Below are 26,495 nucleotides of genomic sequence, written 5' to 3'. Positions count from 1 at the left end.
ACTGATAAACCTTCTTTCATCTTCAGACCAGCCTCACCAGACAGCAGTGCAAAAGCAACAAATCTTACCAGTGCCAGATGTAGTCATGTCTTGAATAATTTCAGGGACAGATTCCAAAGCTAGAAATGTGGCGACATACCTACTGCAATGGAATTGGAAAGAGAAGAATACATGAGCGCTTTGGACGATATATGGACATTAAGGACATGATGGAAAACATGGACATCTTTAAGAAACCAGCAAAATTAGAGGTATGATCTCATACAAATTTAAGGGGTCGTACCTGTTAATTTTTTTTTTTTTTTTTTTACAAATAAACTAAGATGTTAAACTAAGATGTTAGAGTTAACTGTTATTTTACGAATTAGAATGAGAATTTGAATTTTAGGGCAAATATTAGGCATTTATTACATTTATTCATTGTTCAAATTCACCTACAATACAGCCAGGGGGCTGATTTTGGTCACCCGCGACAGTGAAACAGCTAACTATATGATATATTTTACATGCGGCCCCAAGACAATTTCTGTTGACTCAATGCGGCCCCTGCAAGTGAAAAGGTTGGACACCCCTGCATTAGTACATCCAGGCAGGTCTCCTGATGGAAATGCCTGAACCCACTGCCTATGAAGCACCTTCAGCTGCATGCAAAACAAGCCTCATGGATGAATTGAAAATAGATTGTAGGGTGGCCAACTGAGAAGCCACGGATGACTGGGCTTCTACAGTAATGGATCCTGAGAGGTTATCTAACAGTTCCTTAATCAGATCCCTCTGCAACCTTGTAAAACATGCCAAATAATTCAGCAACCTGATGGTGAAGGTCACTGAAGCATTGACATGCTTCCCAAACCTGTCCATCACCACAGACTCACTTGTTAGGGGGATGAAGAGTGGAACTCTCTTCGACAAGTTCCTTTCTGGTGGCCGCTGCTATGACCATGGCATCAACAGGCACCCCTTTATCCCAAAACTCTTTCCCCAAAGCTGGTGCTAAAATCTAGTCTCCTAGGTATGGGTTCAGCTGTGTCAGGTTCCTTCCACACTGTCAAGAGACCAGATATACAAGCTCATCGGCAAGGGCAATAACCCAGGAGGTAGATGGGCCAGTACCAAAAGCCTCCAGGAATAGACACTCCTTGGATGAAGGGTTGCTGGGCGTCCAACCACCTCTCCGTTTCAAGATTTCAAGGATGTCTCCACATGAAACATCTTCAGGGAGGTGATTGTGAGGACCCTTCACCTTCATTGATGTCCATGTCCTCTGTGACTGATTCTTGTGAAGTGTCCAAGTGTTCCCTCTTACACTTCTTCCTGGGGACCTCCTCGGTGGGATGTTCCAGGAAGGTATCAGAAAAAATGGTAATAGCCTGCTGGAAAGCCTGGGGGTCTCACACTAGCTGTCCCTGAGGTAAGGAATGATAAGGCTCCATGTGCAGAGACATCAAGGTAGAAGGTTAAAGATCCAAGGGCTTGGATTCATCCATTCTGCTGGAGTAGAAAACACCCTCTCTTCCCAACCTAGAAGGCTGACTGCCCGGAGAGACAGAAGAACCCAGCACCGAGAACACAAGTTTCTGGGCTGCTGTCCTCCCCTGCTCTGAAAACAATCTCCCTGAGGAGGAAGCGGGAGCCAAGTTATCCAATGCTGAGGGTCCAAGGCACAGAGACAGCTCCAACAACCTTGGAGTCGACTCCAATGCCTCAGATCCAACAGGGAAACTTCAGCTCCAAGAGCCCACCAGATCTGAATGAACTGGAGCACTTAGAATAAGCTTCAGATCCACAAATAAGAATATCTTTGGATCAGAGTGAGACGGAACCAGAAAGCTCAGATCCAGAGACTCTGGAGCAACAGTAGGAATCAGAGGAGGAACTTGAAGTGGGGGTGTAGTTGAAGGACAGATCTCCTGACCCAGAGGTATGAGCTGATAAGACACTCATCTAACTCTGCGCCAAGAGGACCTTCTGCACCATTCCTTCTACATCTTCCTCTGTCAAATTTCTGGAAGAAAGAGTCAAACCAGAGGGGGGACCTGGACTGGTGATGTTCCAAAAAGTGTGTGGGCACCCTTGAAGGAACCGTGTCAATGGATGGCGAGTATCTTGTCCTCAGAAAAGTTACAGGACTGAAGGCAGTCGGATCCGATGCAACCGGATATGTCACTTTTTTCTCTCTCAGATATGAGGGCGAGGAACTTTTGGATCTTATTGGACTCAGCCTGAGTCTTTTCTTTGATGGTTCTGAAACCCAAGTGAATGAGGTAAATAGTTTCAGAGAAGAAGGCTTCGGCTCTTTACATCTGGGGGAATTGAGCCCCCAGATATTGCCTCTCCAAAAGTAGATGGAAACAAACCTTTTAAAATAAGTTTGTTTTTTCTCTCAACTAATGCCCTGGGATTGAAGCCATGACATATTGAACAGTCGTCCTGTAAATGTAATGGGCCTAGGCAGTAAACACACAAAGTGTGGGCATCAGACATTGGAAGCTTGTGCTCACACAACACATTTTTTTTAAATTCAGCAGGCCCTTTTTCTGACATTATAGTAGCCACTACAAACAAAAGCAAAATTAAGTAAGAACAGTCTTTTTTTTTAATATGTAGAAAGAAAGAAGGCAAGAAGAAACAAACTACCAGCAAACTATGCTAAAGTGTACAGTGGGAAGAAAAAATAACTAGCGATAGTAATTATAGAAGAAAAATGTTGTACGCTAGATAAAGCCAAGGAAAACATACACACACCGGTAATAGAAAAATTGCTTTTTCATAAAAGGGACGAGAAAAAGGTGAAATATTAGGAAATATTAGAGTTTAGGGAAAAAAGTATTCACTTATCTATTATAGCTCAAGAGCTACATCAACCACATTTTGCAGAAAGCGGCAAATGAGATCTAAGGTAGCTTAAGGCTGATGCAGTATGGGTAAAGGCATAAGCTCGAGAGGTTCTTGCTTACCACGAAGCTTTAGTATCGGCAGTGTCGAATCCAAAGATGGGATCCCAGCCCAAAATTTCAGCACAGAATGAAAACTGACATCATCAGATCAGAAGTTTATAATTCTAATTCTTGTCATTTGTTAAGTATAATTCATCATCTTTTCTCCAAAATTCATCAGTTTTAGGAGGGATTAAAAGGTACAGAGCTAACATTGGAGTCAAAATCAAGGGCTGGTCAATACATAAGTAAAATAAGGAAAGTGAAGTGAATAAAAAAATAAATAAGTAAATATCGACACTTTTACTGGCAAGGCCTAATCCTGTCTGAACCATACAATGTACAAATTCCACCACTTACCTCTGCCCAATTAAGGGAACAAAGCAGCTGCAGCTTCACAAGTCCACAACCCCCTCAAATGCAGACAATCAAGAACAAACAAACAAACAAAAAAAAAAAACAAGAATATGTCTCCCAGCAACAGCACCACCATGATCGACCTAACCCAAGTGACAAAGCAAAGGCAAACCAAAGCCAAACCAAAGCCCTTTTACTAGATTATTTGACTCAGGTTGTTAGTGGCTGGTAACTATTTGAAATGTTGTGTCCCACTAGATCGAGTCCCAAAATATGGAGACTCAATGGCTGAAAGAATGGACTTACATATACTAAGTCTGAGATGTCATTTCTCAGAATATACCCTTTTCTCAAAGGTATAGAGATCTCGGAGTTGGTATATATATATATATATATATATATATATATATATATATATATATATATATATATATATATATATATATAAATAACTTTGGGGGGCTTACACCACCCCCCCACAAAAAGAAGTTCAAAGGAGAAAGGCTATTTTCAAGACATTTCAACAGGGAGCATTACAGTGCTGGTAGCAGATCCCATTCCATTTGGTGCCTCATTGTCCAGTCCTTATGTCATTCCAGTCTCATCTATCCACCATCAAATGAATCTTCAGTTCAGGAAACCACCATGATGCCAACCCTACACCCTGCGATACCCTTTTTCACGATATTGCACTGGCGTGATAAAGACTAGCAGCATGCAACTGGCTGAATTCTGTCTCTCTTCATTGCCTCCCTTTGCCTTACGAGCAGTTACTTGATTAGCTCATATAACACAATGTCAATTGGCTGTAATTGCAGTATACGACAACTAAAAATCGCAAACAGGAAACACCATTCTTCAATGTGGAACAGCAGAAAAGTGTGCAAAGTCGATGTTTAAATGCAGGGTATTACACACAAAACAGAGCAAAGCCTCTGAGTAACAATTCTGGACAAAGTCAAAAATAATGGTGGGGGGGGCAAAGCCCCAAATCAGACAGACCTTTTTAAATAGTGCTCTTAGAAGATTGTTATAACAGGCTTTGCATTAGCATGCTTTTTCTGAATGATATGAATACAGAAACTTAAATGTCTATTACTTTTTTCTATTGACATCAATACTCAATAATTTGCTAGAAAACAAAAATAGTTTCAACCCACCAAACTGCTGGAAACCAAATACCATGCGCTATCTTATGTGACACAATCTTCAGTGTATAGCACTGCATCGGACTGCCAGTTCTGTAATCTCAGTCAAAGTCATCTTTAGGCATCAGAAAACCCTGTAGTCTTGGGGGGCCCCCTCGTACTGGGGAGCACACAACCACAGCAAGTTATCTTATTTTGATATTCTGTAACTTGTCTGTCAACCCAACAAAAGCTAATAACTCTTATTTATATTTCCTTTAAAATTCAAAGTTATCCCTGGTAATAATAACAGCATTTTGTCAAGTAACAGGCTTTACCCTCTTCATTAAATATTTTACCAATGACAAAGTGCCCCTAGCTTAGTTAAATCCTACTGGCAGACATTCTCTCAACTAAAACTAACAACATAGCCAGATTTAGGTACATGCAATACACATGGCTGCAGCACGGCGCCCCCTTAACACCCCTGGGGGGTTACATAATGAGGGGAAAATTTATTTATCTTCTGATTACACTCTAATATGAATAGGACTGTGAAATTACCCTGTTAGGATAAAGCTGATAATGAACATGAGCAAGGTAAGCACTAAAAATGAGCAGCCCAGAGTGACTGATCTCAGTGCATACCCTGGATTATAAGAAGAGTTGATGCTTCTGATCTTCAGGGAGTTTTATAAATACTGGCAAAAAAAAAAAAACAGATACCATAACTCCCATATTCTTTCCTCAAGACTCCTAGGCAAAGCCAAAAATAACAGCAGAGTAAAAGCTCAAAAACAGAAGTACATTTTTAATATTACTCTAATTCAACTAAAAAGTAAATAGATCATCATATTTTGCATCAGCATGCATTTTTTTGGACAATAAGAAATATGAAACATTGATATCTGGACTTATTGACTGTAATCTTGAATAATTTACCAAGGAAATCAACCTTTTTACAAAGGACAGCGCAAAATTATGAGGCAAAAATCAGGGACAGTGACAGGTATGCATCACTCCTCAATAAGCTAAATAAAAGTGTCTTACCCCTGCTGCTGTTTGACATCTGCTAAACAACAGAGACAGATTTGGTGTGGCAGTATTGGTGATTCACAATGTATTAACCTGCTGAAATAAGTGCAAAAGTAGTATTGCTATGGTGTGTGTGTGTAAAAAATATCACTGTTTTTTATCTGTGCACATGCCCAATAATGCCAGGACAAATACATTACTCTTATGGGCAGTAAACAATGTAGTTAACGAGTAATTATATTTCAAAAGTAAGAGATATCATTTATCACACAGTATTCAGACTCTGAGATCTTCTAGGAGTCTGGTGGCTCCCACTCCCCAGACTGTATAAATGGATTCTGAACTGGACTTAGTAGTAGTGCCCTCTGCTCTCAACTGAACCCATTCTAAAACCAGCCCAGATGTGTGTGTACAGAAGGTTTCTGTAGGTTATGTGGGGGGATGGTGATTGTGTGGCCATTACTTCTTTCATTTATAGTACAGTCAAACCTTAGAGGTATGCAAAGGAGGTCATTATAACTTGTATTTGAGCTAGGGACAGTGTGGCCATTGTTTTGGTACTTTTCTCACGGAATTCAGAAGGATTCAAAGATGGTTGTTATAGCATGTGTAGGGGCAGTGCACTCTCTAGGAGCAACAAAGTAGAATACATTACTGTAATCATTATTTTTTCACTTTCCTCATAATCACACATTAGGCACAAAAATTATGGACAAAACCAAATGCAATGGGGAATCAAAGGCCAAAAATGAGGGACATATTTTAAATACTACTCTTACAAACTTAGAAAATTGATAGATTTTGCATGAGCATGCATTTTATGAAGGATGTGAACTATGAAACTCAAATGTTTGTAATTACTTAGTGACTTCAATGCTCAATGATTTGTCAAACACACACATTTTATGAGGAACAGACCAAAAATACAAGGCAAAAATTGGGACATTCTGTGAAAATCTGGACAGTTAAGAGGTACGATTGTAGTTGCAGTAAAATAAAAAAAAAACAACCAAAGTAATGGAAGCAAAGATAAGCCAAGTAGTATGAAAAAAAAACACAATAAAAAGAACTTACCAGTACAGATGTAAAGTACACACAGAGTAGTACTACATTAAATATGGCTGGACAATGCAGGCAAGGGTGCCACAAATAGTGGAAAATTGTTATTTGTTTGAGACAGAATTATACAGTGCTGGCATGGGTACCACAAATAATGAAAGAGTTCATTTTGCATTTAAAGTATAACAAAAATAGCAACTAATGACCCAGCATGTATAAAAACAAAAAAGCGAAGTATGAGTAAAAATTAAGGGTATTCCTTGAAACTGAAACAGCAGAATTTTTGGTCCCTAAAATTAGGGTGATTAGTAAATTTCCCACTTGCAATTAACTATGCAGAAAATCAGGCAGCTAAGCACAAATGGTTGGTAGTCTGCACAATTCAGCTCAATACAAATTAAGCAGCAGAAGGCACACAGCCAACAGAAACACACAGTGCTACAGATTCCAGCAAGCAACTGCCAAGAACAATGTGGTTTCCCCTTTTCCCACCAGACAAAAAGAAAAATCATTAGAAACAGTTCCATTTGAAACTATGAAATAATTACTATGAATAAGCAACCAGCTGTCTCAATATTAGCAGAAAAAAAGTCACTTCCCTGGTGTCAATTGCCTGGTTCAGGAGTCTTTTTCAGTAATCAGGTGCACAGATGTACAGCAAAAATGCTCTCCATACTGTTTAATAAAACTCAATATAGAGCAAGCAAAAGTAAGCACACATCCAACAAAAATAGTGCTAACCAGTTTGTTGCAAATAAACACATTGAAAACTGTAGCCTTCCTTTCTCTCACCAGAGGAAACAACAAACAAAAGCGTTTCAAATAAAATTCTACTATTAAGCAAGAAGTCATCTCAATGCTAGCTTAAAAACATCACTTCTCTAGTGCTAAGGACTTGATTCAGAAGTCCCTTCATCCGTTATGAGTGGACAGAATCTTTCCTTTTAATCTATGACCCAAAAGTAACTGAGCAGGTGACATACTAACACCTTGAAATGGAGCATTTCTATATCTCAATAATGCTAAGTGACAAGAAAAATAACAACTACCATTATCTGAGTTTTTCATTAAACTCGTTACAACTGCACTCTTAACTTGACCACTAGATAGAGTAGTTTGCTATAACATGCTGAAATTTCCCAGTGTTCTGAATTTTTTCTTGAATTCCATGCTGACTTATTGTAGAACAAACCAGGTGTAGAATATCATGGGCCCAATTCCAAAAGACATGTTCTCAGTGTAAGTGACCCTTAAACTGACAGCAGGCTGAAAGCCTGTGTCTTGGAATCTTGCCCCTGTGCAAGCTTGTTTATAGATACGCCTCACACCGAAGTAAGTCACTTATCACGCAGATCAAATCTTTCACAATCAGGGCAGACTTACACTGAGAGCAACATTTTGGAATCTGACTCCATGTGTCATGAATACAGACTTTAGTGTACTGCTTACACATCATCTCACAGTACTATTTAACACAACAGCTTTGGGAAATCAAATAGCTGTCGTAAATGATGGTCTAGCTCCACTGTCTACTCAGTACTGAATAAAATAACACAGCTTCTCTTGTATTATCGTCATTTATTTATATTATATTAGATTTGTTTACAGGGGTAGTGCACTGATCAATAATGACCAATTTCTGGCTTAGCCTAGATGAAATACAAAACATTTTACAAACAAAAAATACAGAAATGTAAACAATAACAGAATAGTTCAGACTAATTACATAGAAACATATTGATATACATTCCAGCAAACAAGCATAGTGCAATGTACAATCAAGCAGATTGTAAAGTACAATATATTCATTAATTTCTAAAGTGGAATGGGTCAATCTTCAGTGAATCTTAATGAGAACACACTCAGAAAGGTGATAGCTTAGGTGGTATGTTCTAGGTTATTAACAGGAGCATTTCACATGAACTGGTTGTATGAGGAGGTTTTTTCATGACATCTAGCTGCAACAGGAGTAAATGTGTGGAGTCAGTAGTTTGCAGAGTTGGGATCCTAAAAGTTGGTTGGATCTTTGTTTTATGGTTAGCCATTTAGCTTTTTCCTAGGGTATCACAGCAACACTCACAAAGAAGTGAGTTTGCAAGGAATCAGCAGATAAAGATAATCTGGAGTGTGGCAAGGTTTTTCTTGGAGGGAGAAGCAAATACTAGGGGTCCATATTCAAGCTGAAAAAGGAGAACTCATTTGCCAGTGGCTGCTCTAGCTGGAGCTGGCTGGGACAGAAAAAGGCATCATGGCAGACATTACACACTACAAAGTACTGAACATCTTACTGTATTCTGTTCAGACATTCCTGGCCAAAATAACACATATGTTCTTTCTTTACACTTGACTACCCCCAAGCGAGTCTCATATATTCTTGCCAGCATTTCTCTCCATTACTGACTCAGTAACACTTATTTATTTATTTTACATTTGTTGACCGGGCTAGTCTAGCTGGATACATGTCCATTTTCAGTAGAGGCCCGGGGAGAAAAGCTCCACGTGCAATACAACAAGCAATATACAATGAAACAATATACAATAAGAACCAAAATTAAGTACAGACTTGAAAAAATATACAGAAGAACATTTGCAAAATACAGTCAAGAAAGAAGTACCAATAAGTTGTATACAAAGACGGTATAGATTAGAGGAGATTTGAAAAGAAAAGGGGAAAAACAGTTTATAATTTTTTTTTTTTTTTTTTTTTTTAGAAATGTTAACTGCTATACTACCAATAAGCAATGTATTTGCTTTGAACAGTAATCCTTGTGGGGAAAAAAAAGTCTTCTAGAAGTGAAAAGTTAAGACTATTTCTTTCATAACAGTTAACTTCTCTTCTGTCCACTATTTCTATGCAAAAATGAAGATTGCGGTGAATCAATATAATCCAGCAAAAGAGTAGAGCTGCAAGACATTCTATGTTCAAAAGTCAAATATAATCAGTGCCAAATACAGAGAAACCAGAAATAGAAGTTATGTCCTTACCATAACGTTCCATGTGGAGTGTTCATCTCGCCTTTGTTCTTACACATGGGTTCGGAGCCGATCCTCGGCTCCGTGCCGGCCTCTTGCAAGCTCTGCATCGAGAAGAAGCTCGAGACAATCTAATACCCACAATCCCCCTCTGCCTTTACCTCAGATCTAGTTTGCAAGCAAACCAATCTCTAGAGAGAGCACATTCATGCTTACATCACATATGCACAGAAATAGGAGTCTATACATAACTATATATATAAAAGAACAAATAGACATATATATATATATACATGCCAACTATGTACACAACATCTGCAAAGCAGAAGCAGAATGCTCCCGGCCAGGCATCAAAAGAACGTTCTTCTTAAGGGCGGGAGGGTGGGAATGTAAGAACAAAGGCGAGATGAACACTCCACATGGAACGTTATGGTAAGGACATAACTTCTATATGTGATAGTGTTCAATCTCGCCGTTTGTTCTTACACATGGGTAGCGTCCCTAGCTCCTTGTTCCTGAGGAACTCACGGAAGGACGTTCTTGAGCACAGTGGAACCAAAGGTTGCTCTGTCCCTAGAAGCCTTGTCTACCTTATAATGAGAAATGAATGTATGTGGCTTAGACCAAGTAGCAGCCGCACAAATAGCGCCTAGTGGTAGGCGGGCTGCATGAGCCAGAGATGTAGACACTGACCTTGTGGAATGTCCTTTGGGTTTGTGTAAGAGAGTTACATTTGAGGAATCATAGACATAGATTATACAATCCGTTAGCCACTTAGAAAGAGTTCTTTTGGTAACCGCTAGTCCTTTCCTGCTATCAGCAAAGGCCACAAAAAGTTGATCAGTTTTTCTGTGATCTTTTGTTCTATCCAAGTAAAATCTTAGTTGTCTGTGAACATCTAATTTGTGCAACATATACTCCATTTTGTTGGAGTGATTTTTGAAGAAAGTGGGTAATTCAATGGACTGATTAATATTGTTAATAGAACACACTTTAGGGAGGAAGGATGAATTAGTTCAAGAGAAACTCTGTCAGAGTGAAAGATCAAATAAGGGTGCTTGATGGAGAGAGCCTGAAGTTCAGATATTTGCCTAGCGGAAGTAATGGCTACCAAAAAGAGAGTCTTCCAGGACAAAAATTTTAATGGGCAAGAAGAGGCAGGTTCAAAGGGGCAACATTAATTTAGATAACAACAAGTTTAGACTCCAAGGTGACGTAGGAGATCTGACTGGTGGTCTAATATGAAAAACCCCTTTTAAAAAGGCTTTACAAAGTCTGTGGGCCATAACAGGAGCCCCACATTCTTCCACATGGAAATTTGAAATGGCAGCCAATTGAACTCTTAGTGTAGCAGGAGAAGCACCCTGATGAAATAAGTCCGTTAAAAACTCTAATATTTTATTCAAAGGAGCTATAAAAGGATCCACTTGCTGTGTATTCGCCCAGAATACAAATCGCTTCCATTTACTAGAATATGTTTTAGTAGTGGAAGCTTTATGAGAAGCCACCAATATATTCCAAACTGCTGGCGAAAGAAGATCAGACCTGGCTAAGTTGGGAATTGGAGCAACCAAGCTGCTAGATGGAGGGACCGGAGCGTGGGATGGGGAGCCCCTGACGAGTGAGTCAATAGATCTGGCTCTGGGTCCAGAATCCAGGGTCCCCGAATGCAGTGTGTCTTCAGGAAGGGAAACCAAATTTGACGAGGCCAGAATGGGGCAATGAGGATTATTGTCCTGTGAAGGCTTCTGGCTTTCTGGAGAAACTTTGATATCAGGGGAAAAGGAGGAAATGCATACAGGAGTCCCGGGGGCCAATCGTGAATCAGTGCGTCCCTGGGGACTTCCCCTGGAGGGGGTAATAGGGCAAAGTAGCTCCTGCATTTGGCGTTCATTGGAGACGCAAACAGATCGCAGGAAGGCTGGCCCCACGTGCGAAAAATCCTTTTCGCCACTGACTGTTTTAGGGACCACTCGTGCGGTAACAGAATTGCTCTGCTCAGCCTGTCGGCTATGACGTTGGATGACCCCGGGATATGCGTTGCTATTAGAAAGCGACCCGTGGACTCCGCCCACTGCCAGATTCTCATGGCCTCTCTGCATAGCTGATAGGACTTGGTTCCCCCTTGCTTGTTTATGTACCAGACTACTGACATGTTGTCCGTCTGAACTGCAATAGTTCCTAGAGGAAGAAGGGGAGCAAAGTGTTGCAACGTTAGAAACAATGCCCTCAACTCTAGAACATTGATGTGCAGATTGTACTCCAAATTGGTCCATTCGCCTTGGACTGTCTGTCCCTGAAAGATGCCCCCCCACCCTATCAGGGAAGCGTCCGTGGTCACCGTAACTGTAGGCGTGGGTAGCACAAATGGTCTCCCCTTGGAAAGGTTGCACGTTTGAAGCCACCAGTTTAGATGTGTCTTGCATGTTTTCGTTATAAGAATCTCGTGTGTTAGAGGTAGTTGTTGAAACGACCATTGTGCAAACAGTAGCCATTGAAGGACTCTCATGTGCAGCCTTCCCAAGGGTATTGCAATAAGGGAGGCTGACATGAGTCCCAAAACCTTCAGTACCAGTTTTGCTGGAGATTTCCTTGACAAAAGTAGAAGACGTATGTGAGTCTGAAGTGATAGTATCCTTTCTGGGGGAAGTCTTAGAATTAACTGACGTGTGTTTAATTCTGCTCCTATGAACAAAATATTTTGTGATGGCTGAAGCAAGGATTTTCCGAAGTTTACGGAAATTCCTAGGTGAACACACAGTTGTAAAGTCTCTGGCCTGTAATAGTTGACGCTGGGTGGTGGCAGAAAGGAGCCAGTCGTCCAGATACGGAAACACCTGGAATCCCTGGCGTCTCAAGTGAGACGCTACCACTGCCATGCATTTGGTGAAGACCCTGGGGGCTGAGGTCAGACCAAAGGGCAGGGCTCGAAATTGAAAGTGACTGGCCCCCAGCCGGAAGCGCAAATGATCTCTGGATGCCCTGGCCATTTTGATGTGGTAGTATGCATCTTCTAGATCTATTGAGCACATCCAGTCGTCCTTCTGTAAGAATGGAAGGATCGATTGAAGCGTGACCATTCGGAACTTTTCTTTCCTGACAAAGGTATTGAGGTAGCTTAGGTCCAGGATGGGCCTCCAGTCCCCTGTTTTCTTTGGAACTAAAAAGAACCTTGAGTAAGTCCCGAATCCTTGCTGGTCCGCTGGGACTGGTTGGATGACTCTTTTTCTAGCAGCTTTGAAATTTCTATAGCTGCTGGCTCTCGCAGATGGGGCGGTACATCTGGGAGTCTTTTCTTTGGAATGGGATGGGATAGAAAGGGTATGCTGTAACCTCTGGTAACCACGCTTTTTACCCACTTGTCTGTAGTTACATTTTGCCAGGCCTGAGGGTATAAAGCTAAGCGACCCCCGACTGCCTCCAGAGCAGGACAGTCGGGCCTCCTCTCAGGAGTGCTGGAAAGGTTTACCAGGAAGTGTATCCCTGTCACCTTGATGTTGCGGACCCCCTCTGCCGCCTGGGCGGCGTCTTCCACCTCTGCCCCCTCCTCTGCCTCTAGAGGGGGCATCTCCCTGTGTGCCTGGGAAAGATCCTTGGGGTTTTCGAAACCACATTTTCCCACCACGTTGCCCTTTGGGGTACGGTCTGGTTGGGGTGGAAAAACGGACTCCGACAGCAGACAGAGTCTTTCCCTCCTGTTCACACCGGGTAAGGGTCTCCTTTACTTTGGGGCCAAAGAGAGTGGCACCATCAAATGGGGCGTTAGTAAAGGAAGACTTGAAGGTTTTCGCAAAGGAACATAAGCGCATCCAGGATTGTCTGCGAAGAGCAATCGCTGAAGCTGCTGCCCTACTCGAACCTTCGGCTGCGTAGGAAATCAGCCTCATGGACGAGTTCACAATGGATGTAAGGGTATTAAGTTGCGCTGTCACTTTGTCTGAGACAGCTGCATCTGTAGTACTCTGGAGGGTATCTCCCAACTCTTTGACTAGATCCCTCTGTAGACGTGTAAAATGGGTCAAATAGTTCAGGGATCGCATGGAAAAAGCCGCTGAACTAAAAATGCGCTTCCCGTACCTATCCATCGTCCTAGAATCTTTATTAGGGGGATGGACAGATGAGGAAGACTCTGACATCTCCTTTTTCATGGCCGCTGCCACCACCATAGCGTCCACTGGAACTCCTTTTGTTAAGTAGGTCTTGTCCTGAGGTGCCGTGATGTATTTATTGGGTTTCCTTGGGACTGGTTCCACTGTGTCAGGAGCCTCCCACGCCCTTCGAGCAATTAGTTCCATTAATTCATCGAAGGGCGGAGTGACCCAGGAGGAGGAAGGGCGAGCACCAAATGCCTTTAGCAAAACTGACTCATCCTCAGAAGGGGGAAGGGACTGCCAGTCACCTCTCTGTTTCAGGATCCCCAATATGTCCGAAAAAGAGACATCTTCTGAAGGTGACTTAGGGGACCCTTCTGACTCATCTAAGTCAGTATCAGATGTCAAGGATTCTTGTGGAGAATCCAAGTGTCTCCTCTTACACAATCTTTTCCTAGGGACTTCTTCGTGGCGAGCAGCCGAAGAAGCCCCGAGGAAGAGGGGCACCTCCAGGGAGGCTGAGAAACTGGTGCCCGACGCTTGGATGTGGCCGTGGGTGCAGAGGAGGATAACGGCCCTTTATGGGGAGGAGAGGTTGCTTCCACTGATGTGGTTGTCTGGGTAGACAACACCTTCCTCATTAGGTCGAACGCCCCCGGGTCCCGCATCGAAGAATCTAAGAATCCCCGACACAGGCACCGAAGGCATCGACCCCGAGGACGGAGCCGAATCGATCCGCGCCGAGGCCCTGAGGGGAAGAGTCGGAACCGAAACGTCGGTTCGACTCGCCCCGGAACCAAGGACAGATCGTCGGCTCCGAGACTCCGGTACCGGGTCCGACAGAGTCGAGGTGAGAGGAACAGACCGAGAAAAGGACGGTTCTGGACCCGAGGGCTCCACAATCAGAAGATCAGCCTCTTCCGGCTCCAAAGACTGAACAGGTCTCGGAGGAGGAATGGATGGAGACACTGGGAGGCCTTCAAGTTTCGACACCAACTGGGTGGAAACCGAAATAAGTTTGGACAGGGCGAATGCTCCAATAACTTCTGCACCACACGATCCACATCGATATCGGAGAGTTTGGAAGAAGAACGGGTCGAAGGAACCGAAGACGGAGCCGACCTCAATAAGGTCGAAGGAGGGAGCTCCATCACCGGTTCCAAGACTCGAGGCTCAGGAACCGATACCAGTTGAACACTCGGCCCCAAGTCTGTGGAACCGTGATCTAACTTTTGCCGAAGAGCTCGGAGCCGATGACTTGGGCTCCGACGTCTTCGATTCCTTAGAGGATTTCGATGCCTGGTCAGAAGCATCCAGAGCCTCCTGAAAAGAAGGTTTTAATAAACCTCTGTCCATGAGTTTCCTGCGCCTATCTGTCATGACCCTCCCACTAAAAGAGTGACAGATAGAACAGTCCTCTTGCAAGTGGAGAGGGCCAAGGCAGTAGACGCAGGAACTATGGTTGTCAGTCACTGACATTTTCTGGCCACACTGACAACGCTTAAATCCTGATTTTACCTTATCAGACATTTTACAAGAAAAAGACAAGTCCAGTAATATAGTCAAATCCGAAAAATTAGTGTCAAATCCGATTTAAATGTCAAATCCGTTTTAAATTTAAGAAGGGTTGGTAGGCCCCGAAAAACTCTAACCGATAAATAAGATTAACGGTACCGAGAATTTAACCCACTCAACACACAATCACTCAGTATATCAAGTTATATCAAATAGAACAAAAATATCCAATAAAATATAACAAATTAAGTTATATCTTAACTTTAGATGCTCGAGCTAGCTCCCAGCGATGCGAACGCAGCAGCGGCAAACTAGATCTGAGGTAAAGGCAGAGGGGGATTGTGGGTATTAGATTGTCTCGAGCTTCTTCTCGATGCAGAGCTTGCAAGAGGCCGGCACGGAGCCGAGGATCGGCTCCGAACCCATGTGTAAGAACAAACGGCGAGATTGAACACTATCACATGTATCTTTATAACTCTCAGTTAATAATCTCAAACACCTTGAAGAATGTTTCTCTTTCAGCAGTGCTACTACAAGACAAAATATGGTCATTTCTAAAATATGAAGCAATAAATACAGACTCTTTAACCTTTCACTCAAATAACACATATCAATGTAAAGTGTACATCACTGCTTCCTTACCAGCAACAGGTACAGGAAGTAGCTGTAGAATCCAAAGGTTCATCCAGATTTGGACAAAAATAATGGCCCAGACAAGCAATATAAAGTAGATGTCACTGGTTTTCTTCTTCTTAACTACCACTGGCAAGTCAGTTCTAGATCTGTCCATTGAAACAGATGAGCTGGAGGAAGAAACAACAGAACCTTCTCCATTTCGAGAAATATCTAACAAAGAAAAACAATACTACAGGTTACATAAATGCACTTTTGGTAAAGTTACCATGTTTGTTCTCCATACTTCAAATGAAAGAAGTCTGTTGGCTTGCAGCTTTACAAAAGGGCTTGAGACTTCTTATACATTGTTCCAGCTAAAGTACTTCTTCCTAGCTACTGAGCACAGTTCTAAAAGAAACATATCTGCACTGTCTTTGGTTGTAATACTAGTGGAAAGGCACTGTTTAGATTTTGCTTTCTAGAGAATTATATATTTTTTCCTTTTTTTAAGTACATACATGCATTAAGGGGTACATAAATCCAAAGTAATACATTTGTGTAATGCTTACACTGTTTCTTTTATCATGAAAGTTGAAATGAGCATATCCATTACATACAGACTAATTTGTGTTATCCGCTGCAGTGAATTAAAACATGAAAGCATGGATTTTCCAACTTTTAAATCCATTTTTTGAGTGAATTAAGGGCCTATGAAAGCTCTCCATACTTTGTCTACGGATATATCTATTGCAACAGATTATATCCTTTAGGACCAAATTTCAGCTAAAAGGGAATTACGCTTCCAATGGCAGCAGTTTAATATGCTGAGGTATTTGATTGTGTTAAAAAATGTTAAAGAGCCTGAAGTAAGTACAGGCATGTGAAGCTGATTAGAGCAAGGCATGCACTGTGAATAAAACTACATGGATAAGGATGGGTACAGCAACAAAACTCCTATGCTCTTGGTGTTGCTACACTCACTGTAATATTTTACATTGTCCAACTATTATTTTTTGCTGCACAGTTCTCTAGAAAGCTAGACTTCGATCAGCAAGTAAACATACAACATTCAATAAAACTACTTAAAGAAGTCCATCACCACATAAAATTTATTGGTGAATCTTTGACTAGGTTAGCTCATGCAGTTTTACTTAAATATTTAAACCGCAAACTATCGCACCAGGGGTAGTAATAATACAAACAAATGATAGATAACACTTTATTACAGCAATATGCTCAGAGATATATTTAGGGGTTTTGACATCCAGAACTTACCTCAAATGCCCTGTATGCAGGGGCTTCTGGTATTGCTCTCTGAAGTAGTCATCTTACCCTGCACTGCATCCTGATAAATGCCTTATAAATTTTTATTTGTGAAGCAGACCTTGGACCTTAACAACAAAGTTTGCATGAAGAAGTTGTTAAACTTTAATATCTTAATCTGGCAGGAGACTAAAATGTAAGGAGAAAGGGACAATTTGGGTGGACAAATAAGTCATTATTGCAGACATTCATATGCCATGAAACACAAACGCTCCTGTAATTAATAAAATTAATCAGTTAAAGAATGAAAACCCAACCTTGGACTTGATATTAAATGGATATAAAAGGTTAATCAGAAATTAGATTAATTTATGCCCATTACTGAAGCAAGAAATGTGGAGATTTGACAGATGTTGTCAACTCATTTGATGTCCCAACTTCTATGGAAACAGAGAACAACCCTCTAAATAATGGTGGCTAATCTGATGACTGCTATGGAAACAATCCAAGAGAAACTGGATGCAGAAGACAAGGCTTGCACAGCACAAATATATGCATGGTTGGTGCTCCAGACTGAAGGGAAAGCTTGAATTGTGAACAATTTGTCCAGTAGAATCTGGCAAAGTGGTCTGGCCTTACTGAGAGCTCTACACGTAATAAGCAGTTTCACAGGGTTTACGTGTCAAGCAATGGTCCTAGTAGGTGCAGAACTCAGGCATACATTAGTAAGATTAATAGAGTCATACATCATTAAGGATCAGATTCTTAAAGCCATCTAGAAACTTGGCAAGATCTGCAAAGAAGGGGTCCGCAGAGTGTCACTACTCCAAGCTGAATAGAAGGAAAATGGCACAGTTTATTTCTGTGAATTATGAATGTACAGCATGATGACTGCTCCTCTAACAGCACTTCTGAAGCTACTGTTGCCTATGGATCAAAAACCTTTGCTTGACTATAACATGCAATAAGCTTTGCACGCATACTATACTGCACTTCAAACAGCTCAGACAACAGTCAATGGCACCTTTGGCAGGGTATCCAACCAAGCAGGTGTCCTCATCAAGCTCTGGGTCCTTGCCCAAACAGTGGTCAATTTGATCTGCAGCTGGCATTTGCAGCATGGAGAAAAACACTGACAATACAAAGGGAAATTAGAAATTTGGTTTCCTTTCTCCAAGAACAATGGACTATCAGTAATGATTGGTATAAAACTCATTGGGTTATGCAGGTTATTTGTTTAAAATTGTTTAGAGCCTTCAAAAAACTTGAACACTGGCTCACTGACTCTCAACATTTATTAACTGCCAAAAAGCCACAATTAATACTATTCACACAAGATACAGTACCCAAAACAACCATGTGCTGTGATAAAATCCAAGAACAACAAAGTGATTGAAAAAGTGGCTCTTACTAAAATTTAAGATGTAATTATCAACAACTGGCTAACATCTGATCCCCATATTACCAACACTGTGACAGAAGCTAACACTAAACTTGGAAAGCTATACAAAGGCAAAATGTATTTAATCCTACAAACACATCTACAGACAACCCATACACTATTACTCACTGTCTTTTTCAACACTGTTTAATAACTGAACAAATTTATACAGTTTAATTTGCTATCAGTACTACTAACCATCTTATATGCATCTCCTGTTTTACCTAACCTATAAAAGACAACTTAAAAAAAACAGAAAACTATTAAACTAAAATTGCTAAATTTGCTGCCAGTGTACCGAATAAAACAACCCACTGCACAGCACTGAAACAGATCAGCTGGTTAGAATTTCAACATACCTTAAACATCTCCCAAATTAAGATCACACATAACATCCTTCAAAAACCAAACAAATACACAGCTATCAGTAATCTAACCAGTAGATACAAATCACCTAGACAACTCTGATTTCAGCACTAAACCTGATAACTACCATGGTGACTCTTTATACTCTATATAGAATATTTAACTCAATCCCTCTAGACCTCAGATCGTAGACAAAGACAAATGTTTCCAGTAACTAAATGCTACTATGTTGTCATTTAAAATAACACATTAAAGTGCATAGCAATCCTAAATACTAGACATCCTAAATCTCTCTACTCCCTTCAGACAATAAAACATACCTTGATAAAACATCCTTCACTCAAGACTCCATCTTTTCCTTCTACATTCTAATCCCCTTCCTTTACTTCATACAAACTTTTCTTCTGTTTCTCCCACTACAAAAAAATAAATAAATTATATTTGCTACCCCCTAACACACAAAAGTGCCAGTTTCTATTAAAAATGCCCGTCTCTTACCCTTCCCTATCCCTTAAATTCTCTACCTTAAAAAATCCGTTCCACTCACTGCTATTTCATTATATTAAATGTGTACTTACATAAGCAAACGGGTATAGTGTTCTGTCAACATAGTGTTCTTCCTAAAAATAAGTTTCAGAAGTTCCCTGTTAATTCTATGTATTCATGTTACGTGCACATCGATATTGTTCTTGTATGCTCTTACTGCTTTCGTTTTTCTTTGCTTGATTCTATATGTAGAGCTTTGCTCCTTATGGCTCTGCTGAAAGAGGGTGAACATTTCAGTCAGATTATTCTGATTACGAAATGCAAATAAATAAATAAAAGTGCATTTCCTAATAATGTTCTCAGCGCTGTACCTTTAAGACACTTGCATTTAATAACTGAAGATAAGGTAATATCTATGCAAAAATGGCACCAGCATCACTCCACGGTTGCGTGACCTTTGCAAGTCAATCAGGATTTAAATTTTGATTGTACTTACTAAAGGGTTGATGAAATTCAGTGATTATCCTTGACAAGGCAGTACTTGTAAAGATGCTGAGCAGACATGGTACCAATAATTATTCTTTGTGCCTATTGAGAAATGCAATTTCTGTGGACCAGGGTTGTTTAATTAATGAACCAAATGGACAAAAACAGGTCCTGCAAAACTTCCACATCAAGGCATAAGACAAATGCTAGATGCAGGCAGATTTTGTGGAGAATCTTGATTGTTAAGCATGAAACATTAAGTGACTGCTGGCAGCCCAGGGATGAGGACAGATTAGTAATTTGTTTCTTTTCTCTATGAGATCAGAGTCAGCATGATATTTAATGGGGAAGTCTATACTGATCTGTTCCCTCAGTGTTATAAACAGACACAAGGATCCTCAAAAAGTACGGATGCAGCAGTCCAGGAGGCATTTTGCAACCCCAAAGAATGCTGGAATGTCAAAGTGATGAGGCAACTGGCTCTTGTCTAAACTATTAAGTAGAATTGTTTCTAGCTACTGTGGTGAACATTACAAGCACAGAGCTGTTTGAGAGATGGATTTCAGTTAGTGGGCTAAACTCTAGGTACATCACTTGCTTACTGGAAGCAATGCATGACACTTTGCATGCAATCAAAATACTGGTTGGTTGTTTCTAGTTTTCAGTTTCTAACATGCACAGATTTATTGAGTAAAAATGCTTAAGCATAATCCAGTCTGTAGTGAAAAGAATTCTGGCCATGTAGATTTTGCTATCAGAAGTGACAACCTGGTGGCCAGGACATTAAGGGCTGTTACAGATAAACTTGAGACGGTGGATAGTATGAGGAATGTTGCTGGTTATGAGAACTTTGAACCATAGGTAAACTACATGTTGCTAGCCATAATTCAGAATGAAGTTAATTAAATGAGTATTAATGGTTGGACCAACTGTAATAAGAGTGGAGTACTGCAATATACTGAGCAATTACACCTAAATATAATCATCTAGGCAGGAAAGAACAGCTAATACTAATTAAGGGATACTGGGACTGGAGTGCTATCAATACATTTCACGGTACAAAGAAGATGGGTGCTGCCTTGGTTGTAGCTACAGGGAGCCCAATCACTACAACAGATACGTTGACTGACACTTAAGGCAGGTATATAGTGATGAAAACAGAGTATGGCAGGGAGAAAGTACAGTTGTGGAAAATCTTACCATAATGGTAGATATTCCTTCTCTTCACTGTTGGAGTATTCATAAAGTATAGTTGTGTATACTTACCATAAATGCAGATGTTTAAGTGTATTCACAGTTGCAGTCATCACATTTGGGTTTATCCCTGCCAGGGTAGCCCACAGCTGGCCCGAATACCAGAGACTTAGTATTTCTGCATCGGTTGCGGTCACTCCAGGACTGACGTCAGGTCATCAGTAGTATAAAGTAAGGCAGCTGACACCATTAGATCGTTTTTTCTTGCCCTAACCTGCCAGGAGCCCCCCAGTAGAAGACATGTTCTGGAGGAAGAACCCCACCAGTGGAAAATAAATACCAATATGTCCCTTGTAAGGTAAGAGAAGAAAAGGGGGATGGAGGGAGGGAAAGCAGGACTGCAACAGTTAATACACTCGAACATCTACATTTATGGTACGTGTACACAAAACTGTACTATGTTTTTTGTGTTTCACTGTTGCAGTCATCACATTTGGGTTGATTTCCAAAGCTGAGGAAAAGGGTGGAGACAGTAAAGGAAACTAAGAGCTGGCTAGGATGTCCTGCAAGACTGGAGAGGCAAACCCTGCCCTGGATTTGGAGAACAGAGGCAGGTGGTAATACTTGGTAAAAGTGCGAACAGATGTCCAGGTGGCAGCCTCCAGGATGTCCATGGTGGGGACTCTTCTAAGGAAAGCTGCAGAGGTGGAGGCTGCTCTGGTGGAGTGCGTCCTGACCCCTTTGGGGGGAGGCTTTCCATGTTGTTGTAGCAGAAATGGATGCAGTGTGCTATTCATTTGGAGATGGTTTGTTTGGAGATGGCTTTGCCTTCTGCCCCTGTAGCAAAGCTAACCAGCAGTTGATCCAACTTTCTAAATAACTTAGTCCTGTCCAGATAGAATCTGAGCTGTCTGTGCACATCTAGAGAGTGCAGAATCCTTTCCCCCTTGTTTTGGGGATTAGGGAAAAAGTTGGGCAAATTAATGGATTGGTTGAGAGCCACACTGGGCACCACCTTGGGCATGAATGATGGGTTAGTTCTGGGGGATACCCTGTCAGCATGGAAGATGATGAAGGATTCCACAGCCATGAGCACTTGTAGCTCAGAGACTCTTCTGGCTGCAGTGTTGGCCAGAAGAAATGCTGTTTTCCAGGAGAGAAATTTTATCTCTGCAGAATAAGCTGGTTCGAAGGGGGGCAGGGTGAGCCTTTCCAATACAAAGTTAAGGTCCCAAGCTGGAGTTGGTGCCCTTCTGGGTGGCCTCAAGTTGCTAGCCCCTCATAGGAACCATCTGATCAAAGGGTGTGAGAAAATGGGTTGCTCAGTGGGAAAATGAGCAGAAATAGCAGAGGCATGAATTTTTATACAGGAGTAAGAGAGGCCACTGTGTAATAGGTCAGCTAAATACCCCAGGATGAGAGGGAAGGAGGGCTGTGCCGTATTGGCTCCCTTACCCTGGATCTAGGTGCAGAACCTTTTCCATTTGTCAGCATAAGACTTTTTGGTGCTAGAATGTCTTGGCCTCACGGATAACATCTAGGACCTGTTTACTGAGGTTGGCTCATTGGTTCAGTTAGGGAATAAGCCAAGGTGCCAAATTGAGTGCCTGCAATTGGGGATGCATGAATTCCCCTTCTCTCTGGGTCAGGAGGTTTAGAATCTGAGGAAGGTGCCATGGGGGTAGTGGTGACGGGCTGCGCAGTTAAGGGGTACCAGTGCTGCCGGGGCCCGCCTGGAGCTATCAGACGGGTCCTTGGTTTTTCCTGCTTTATTTTGAGCAGTACCCTGGGGATGAGATGTAGTGGAGGAAAGGCATAGACTGACCCAGGGGAAGGACAGGGCATCAACTTTCCAAGCCATGCAGTGATGCTCCCTGGTGCAGAACTTGCTGAGCTGATGGTTGGTGTGGGAGGCAAAGAGGTCGACCTCCGGGGTGCCCCATTTCTGAGTTATCAGGGTGAAGGATCTTCTGTTGGGCTGCCACTCATGTGGGTCCAGAAGATTTCTGCTTAATTGGTTTGTCAGAGAGTTGAGAGAGCCTGGCAGGAATTGCACTAACAGGTGTAGTTGCATGGCAGAGGCTGTGAGCCAAAGGATCATGGCCAGCCTGCATAGAGGGTAGGAGTAAGTCCCTCCCTGTTTGTTGATGCACCACATTACAGGGGTGTTGTCTGTTTTGATCAGGAGAGCCCTTGTAGAAAGAAGGGGCTTGAAAGCTATCAATATGTGCTACACAGCCATTATCTCTTTTTGACTGATGTGCAGAGGGATTTGCTGTAGGTTCGACTGGCCCTGTATGCACCTGCCATCCAGGTGTGCACCCCAAGCATAGTCTGATGTATCTGTGGTGAGGGTCTGGGTGGCAGGGGGTGGTGAGAAAGGCAGTCCCTTGTTGTGGGAGCATGCTGTTGCCCACCAAAGAAAATCTTTTCTGATGCAGGGAATTATACGTAGAAGAGTTTCCACGTCTTCAGAGTGTTGACACCAAAGGCTTTTTAGGTACCACTGAAGTTTCCTCATATGCAGTCTGGCATATGGAATGAGTAGTAAGCAAGATGCCATGAACCCCAGAGCTTGCAGGATTTTCCTTGCAGACAGCTGGGGCTTGGTGGCTAGTTGAGAGAAGTAGGCTGTCAGGAAAATTTGTTTCTCTGGTGTAAGGAATGCCATCTGGGATGCTGGAATGCCATCTGGGATGCTGTGTCCAGACTTGCTCTCAGGACGATAATCCTTTGGGTGGGCACCTGTTTGGATTTCTTTTCATTGACAGTGTACCCTAGGAATGTTAGAAGGGTCTTGACACAGGCCAGGTGCTTGAGCAGCTTTTCCAGGCTGTCTGCATGAAACAGGCAGTCGTCCAAGTATGAGTAAATCTGAATATTTCTTTGTCTGAAAAAGGCAATGGCTGGAGTCAGACATTTCATGAAAACTCTGGGAGCAGTGGATAAGCCAAAGGGAAGCGCAGGGAACTGAAAGTGCTGAGATCCTGCCCTGAAACGGAGGCATTTCCTGCAAGATTCCCTGATAGAAATGTGGAGGTAGGCCTCTTTTAGATCTAGGGTGGCTAGCCAAGCGTCCTTGGAGAGCATGGGTAGCAGCTGCTGGAGGTGAGCATTTTGAATTTTGGAATCACCAGGAAGGTCTTTAGAATGGAAAGATCGAGGACAAGGTGCCAGGTGCCCTCTTTTCTGGGCACCAGGAAGAGTCTGGAGTAGAAACCTTGACCTATCTGTTCTGCAGGAATGTGCGCTAGTGCCCTCATAGAGAGCAGGGAAAGGATTTGCTTTTGAGCCTCTGCCCACTGGTTTGGTGGTAGATCTGGAAATCCTTTTGAGGTTGGAAGGGTGTGGAAGGAAAATTTGCACCCCTGTGACACTATGTTCAGAACCCAGTGGTCTTTGGTAATGGTGACCCAGGTGCTTGTGTGAAAGGAGAGTTTTCCTCCTAGGGGTAAGTGAAGGTGGGCAGAGGGAGGCGGAGGTGGGGGTGAGTCACTGTAAGTTCTTACCATAAGGGTGTGGCTTAGAACACCCTGTTTTTGAAGTGGAGGTAGTCCACTGGTTAGATCTCTGCATTCCCTGTGGCTGCTTTCTTGGGGGTCTGGTTCCCCGGGGTCTAGGCTGGACTGGTTTACTGCAAGCAGGAAAGGACCAGTGTTTGGTGGGACAATGCCTGATGAACCTAGGTGGCTGGACTTGCAAGAAGTCCTTAACTGTTTACATAGATTTTGTTTTTTCTTCCATCTTTTTCAGGATCTCTACTGCCTTAGTGCCAAATAAGTTATCTTTGTTCAATGGGGCATCCAACAATTTAGATTTGGCATGGTCTGGCAGGGGCTGTTCCTTAAGCCATGCATGCCTTCTAATGACAGACTCAGTGACTGCTGCCCTGCAAAAAGCTTCTAGAGTGTCAAAACCACAGTGCAAGGTGTGTTTAGTTACTTGACTTGCAGAATGCATTAACTCTTGCAATTCTTTAGATTCTGCCCAAGCAGGAAAGGAAGACATATTTTGTTTAAGGAGTTCCAGGGTATGTTGCTGAAATTTCAGCATATGGAAATGACAACTGAGTGCCATGATAGCAAGAGTAGCTGAGGTGTATACTTTTTTATCCCATCTGTCCAGCGCTCGGGAATCCCTTTCTGAGGGGGTGGGATTCTTAGCAGAGGTAGCTTTAGTTCCTTTAGGCCCTTGAGAAATTACCTCAGGGTCAGCAGTAGGATTCTTAATGAGAAATTTGTGAGAATCAGGGACTCTATAGTACCTGTCTGGTTTTCTGGGTGCTGGAGGGAGGGTGTCAGGAGTCAAGCTGGATTCCAGGAAGACATCCTCCACAACATCCAGGATTGGGGGGATGGTCAGGGGTCTGTGCTGTGGAAGATCTAGGAATTCCCTGGGTCTTTTTTTAGACTGAGGGTAGTCTTGACTTTCCCACAGGAAATACTCCCTTAAGGTATGCAGGGTTTCCCCAAAGGCAAAATCCTCTGGGGGAGAGGCTGAAAGAATGGAATCCTCCGAATCAGAATCCTCATAAGTACAGAGGGATTGTATGTCATCATATTCAGATGCATCATTCATCTGCCTCTTGTTCAGACAGAACTACAGGGGACAGATCTCTTTTCCTTTTGGAGGGGGTAGCCTGGCTTCCCCTGATCAGCATGATAAGGTCTTCTGCCATTTTAACCATTTGAGACTGAGGCAAGGAAGCAGATGCCTGAGAGTGGGTTGCCGGTTTCTTGGGTGCGGTTCGTACCCTGGGGCTTAGAAACTCGGTCGTTTTTGAAAGAAAGGTAGTCATGAAAGAAGACGTTTGTTTGTGGCGAGAATCGGTAGTGCGATGGACTTCCCCTGAAGCCAATGCTTATTCAGTGGCTCCGGACCCATCCAAGGTAGAGATGACTACAGGATCCTTAGTCGAAGAGTTTTGCGGCATACCGGACTCTGAAAGGGTCTCGGTAACAGCCTGCAAATACACAGAAGCGGGCAACAGGAGCTGCAAAAGCACTTCACTGAGGACCGAAGAACTGATGACTAGCTTAACGGAGGTGTCGTCGGTAGGTTTGTACCTATGCGGTCTGTCTCTGTCTTTATCTTTAGGGTTTTTCAGAAGATCTGCTGTTGGATGGCTTACTGAAGCCATATCGGAGTTCAAAGACTGTATGTGGAAATATCTGGCGACAATAAGGGCCCGACGATGGATAGTTCTGGCATTGAACAAAGCACAGAAGCGACAAAGGGGAGACGTCGTTGTCTGGGCATAAACAAGTGACACAGTAAGAATGGAAGTCTCGGTGTGGTATTTGTTTTCCACAGGCTAGACCATTATTAACTTTTTCTGACATAGGTTAGTGCAAGAAAAAAGGATCCCCAATGGAGTACTTCGCTTTAGAAGACTTTAACTTCAATTCGGTAGATGAAAACTCAGATAGCAGCTGACCAGCACTCGTGCGAACTGCTTCTGCTTCGGGCTCCACGGCAAGAAAAACTGATGTAATGGCATTGGCTGCCTTACTTTATACTACTGATGACCTGACGTCAGTCCCACAGCAAC

The 26,495-nt window shown here is 42.4% G+C and overlaps 1 protein-coding gene across 1 annotated transcript in view; it reads right to left on the bottom strand.

The window, feature by feature from the left end:
- The window catches only part of TMEM245 (transmembrane protein 245), a 1,232,464-nt gene that overhangs the window by 1,036,138 nt on the left and 169,831 nt on the right, over nt 1-26,495 (bottom strand). Inside the window, exon 5 of the mRNA XM_044065650.1 lies at nt 15,736-15,939. Within this exon, the coding sequence (XP_043921585.1) occupies nt 15,736-15,939 (204 nt within the window). The remainder of the gene's footprint in view (nt 1-15,735; nt 15,940-26,495) is intronic.

This window comes from Protopterus annectens, chromosome 3.part0, assembly GCF_019279795.1.
Source record: "Protopterus annectens isolate FY-2018-M chromosome 3.part0, PAN1.0, whole genome shotgun sequence".
In the NCBI taxonomy this organism is placed as follows: Eukaryota; Metazoa; Chordata; order Ceratodontiformes; family Protopteridae; genus Protopterus; species Protopterus annectens.
This window is presented reverse-complemented; position numbering and strand designations above follow the sequence as displayed.